The 3,148-nt window shown below is 54.9% G+C and overlaps 1 protein-coding gene across 1 annotated transcript; it reads left to right on the top strand.

Moving 5' to 3' along the window:
- The first annotated feature begins 935 nt into the window (after positions 1-935).
- Positions 936-1,951, top strand: LOC142574985 (uncharacterized). Its single transcript, XM_075683962.1, is given in 2 exon segments — positions 936-949; positions 1,069-1,951. Coding segments are annotated over 2 exon segments (897 nt in total).
- Positions 1,952-3,148: the final 1,197 nt, after the last annotated feature.

The raw sequence follows: 3,148 nt of genomic DNA, 5'->3' as shown, positions 1-3,148 counted from the left end.
TGGCATCGGCGTCGGCCGTGAGAGATAGATGGCGGAAGGCAATTCATAAATAAAAACAACTTGTGAGATGGGCTGGGTGGGAATCGCACCAGGGCCTCCGGAGTGTGAGATGGAGACGCTACCACTCAACCATGAGTTCGATGGTTCAAAGCGGGACAAAAGCGCCTCTAGTGAATGCGGTGTTGCATTAGAAACGTGCCGTAGCAAGTTATACGGCGATGTATATCGGTAATCGTGAGCATGTAAATTACAGAAGTCGCAGTACAACGAGTAGCAAAGTACGTTTCTGCTACATTTCTTCTGCGCTTGTCGCACACGCACAGCCGTCTTGCGGCAAACACAGAAGACCCCCTCCTCGCAATGTACGGCGCTGCGCCGACAGGTGGCGCGCCACTCGCCCGCTTCTCGCCTTTGTCTCGTATGAGCGCTTTGGGGCCATGCGGGGACCGGTGCGAAGATGCCCCAATACCCTTGTGTTTAATAAGTTTTCTTGCTCTCTCCCCTTCCAACTTGCAGCGTGCGTCACTCCAACCCTCGATGTGGTTCCTCTTTCCGCTGACAGCAAATAGGTGGCTATGTAACAGCACAATTCCTAGGTGCAGCGTCCGATATGGGACGCCTCTGACGCGATCTCTGCGCCGTAGCGCGTCTGCTAGGAAAGCGTCCACTGCAATGTGTGCCGTGCTGCTTGGTTCTTTCAAGCGAGACACAGGACGATCCCATCGAGGCGTCAGACCCATGATCGCGTCCACCTTCACGGCGCGTCGCGGCCCGGCTGTCCGTGCCAATCACGACGTTTGGCTCCCGTAGATCGTTTCTCCCTCCGAGACACTGAGTTCTTTGGTTGGTTGCGCTTGCTGAGGCGCATGTTTCGTTGCCGCGCCGAACGCTGCGTTGCTCAGCGCTCACCGCATGAGTGGTGGGTGCAAATTCCGATGTGGGGCACTTCGTAAGTGATCGCTGCGCCGTAGCGCATTGTCTTGCACCCCTTGGCGGGTCGACGGGTGTTGTATTGCTAAGCCTTGCGCTCTTGAGACGCGTGTGATGGAAGCGGTGGCGTGTTTTCAGTGCCGGGCGCACTACGGTGTCTTGCTCATCAGTGTCTTCCTCGCCGGCGAGTACTGATGGACCATCTCCGTCAACTGGTGTTCCACCACGAGGAAGGCCAGGCAAGACAGAGGCACAGAAGGCGGAGACCAAAGCTCGCCATGCTGAGACCGTGCGACGGAAGCGGAGTGGGAACGCTGGACTGCGGGAACGAGAAGTTCAGACGAAACGGCAACGGCGGGCCGTGGACCCGGAATTCAAGGCAAGGGAGGCCGAGGCAATGCGGCTTAAACGTGACGAAGATGCATACCGAACGGCAAGGGAAGCCGAAGCCAAACGGCAGCAACGACAATCAAGCGCCATGCTGAGAGCCAGGGAGGCTGAGATCAAACGCCAGCGCCGTGACATGAATCCCCAAATACGAGCGCGGGAAACTGAGGTCAGGCGACAACAGCGGCAAGAAAATCCTGATTTGAGGGCCCATGAAGCTGAAGTCAAGCGTCAGCAGCGGCAGGAAGACACCGAGTTCAGAGCACGTGAGGCCGAGGTCAGACGGCAACAACGGCAGGAAAACACGGAGTTGCGGACGAAAGAGGCCCAAGCCAGATGACACTAGCGGCAACAATGTCCAGAAATACGAGCCAGGGAAGCCGAGGCCAAACGACTAAGGCGACGAGCCGAGGAAGAACCACGAGCGCGGGAAAGGTTAAGCCAGCATGCGAGTGCGACAAACGTGTTTCACAAACGCTTCACACAGAATCTATTTGGCTACTCTTGCTCTGTGTGCAATCGGCTTTGGCACAAGAACGACCTAAAGCCTCTTCCAGAAGCGCATGCCCCAGTGGTTGCTGGCGCATTTCGTACAGATGTTTCTGGTTTCGAGGCGTGTCGCATTTGCATCTAGACTATCCGGCGAAATCGCATTCCTAACTTCTCCACTACGAATGGCTATGCCTACCCACGAAAGCCGGTGCATTTATCAAACATTCATCTCGTGAGTGGGCGACTTCTGTCATCGCGGATCCCCTTTATGCAGATCCGGAGGTTGCTGTTGAGCGACAGCGGCCAGTTCGCCATCAGAGGGCCGATTGCGAACGTGCCTATCAACGTCGACACAACGGTCCAAATGCTGCCTCGAGATATCGAAGAAGGTCAAGCGTTGCGTGTTCACATCAAGCGCCGGATGATATACAAGAGTGTGCACATGCGTGACATGGTCAAGAAGACTGAATTGCTTCCCTTGCTTGTGTTCCTGGAGAAGTCTACGTTGTATCGCTACTATAGCGTCCAAATCAGTCGAGAGAAGGCAGACAAATTGTGCGACAACCTGGCAGAGCCAAGCGACGAGAATGCCGAACGTATAGACGATCCTGTAGACCACCGTAATCCAATGGAGACAGCGTTGGCCATGTCACTCGGTCAACAGACACTCGTCATCGACGACAGCAACGTTCTCGTTATGGCGCCAGGGGAAGGAATAACACCCGTCAGCATTGTCTATGATCAACACACAGAGGAGCTGTCCTTGGCACAAGTCTTCCTCGGTGAGCCTCGAAATGTCAGCCCAGACAGCAAGCCTAATGCCTACACCATGGCATCGAGCGAATGTCGGAGAACTAACCTCAGGGGTGCGACAGCTTACCACGTGCTCTACATGGCAGCCAAAGTGATGCGTACGCGAGTTGGATCCTTGGTAAACATCTTCTTCAGGAGCACATCTGTCATTGACGTGGTAACCAAGGCGCAACTGAACGACCGAGAGTTTGTCGAGAACGCGGTGGATAATGACGTGGCGTTCATGAACGGTGTGCCAAACACGGACCAGTACTGGCACCGACGCAAGCAGGACGTGTTCGCCATGATCCGCCAGCTCAGTAAGCCAACTGCGTTCCTTACTCTGTCTGCCTCTGAAATACATTGGGACGGATTAATGAGGCTCCTACAACGTCTTCACATAGATCCAAACCATTCGCAAGTGCCATTCGAACAGCTCCGCCTCTGTGAGAAGTCCATGCTCGTGAGCGATGACCCGGTGGTGTGCTCAGTGTACTTCGATCACATAGTGCGGGTGAGAATGCAGATTCTACAACACAAGACAGTT

The sequence above is a fragment of the Dermacentor variabilis genome, chromosome 3 (assembly GCF_050947875.1).
Source record: "Dermacentor variabilis isolate Ectoservices chromosome 3, ASM5094787v1, whole genome shotgun sequence".
In the NCBI taxonomy this organism is placed as follows: domain Eukaryota; kingdom Metazoa; phylum Arthropoda; class Arachnida; order Ixodida; family Ixodidae; genus Dermacentor; species Dermacentor variabilis.
This window is presented reverse-complemented; position numbering and strand designations above follow the sequence as displayed.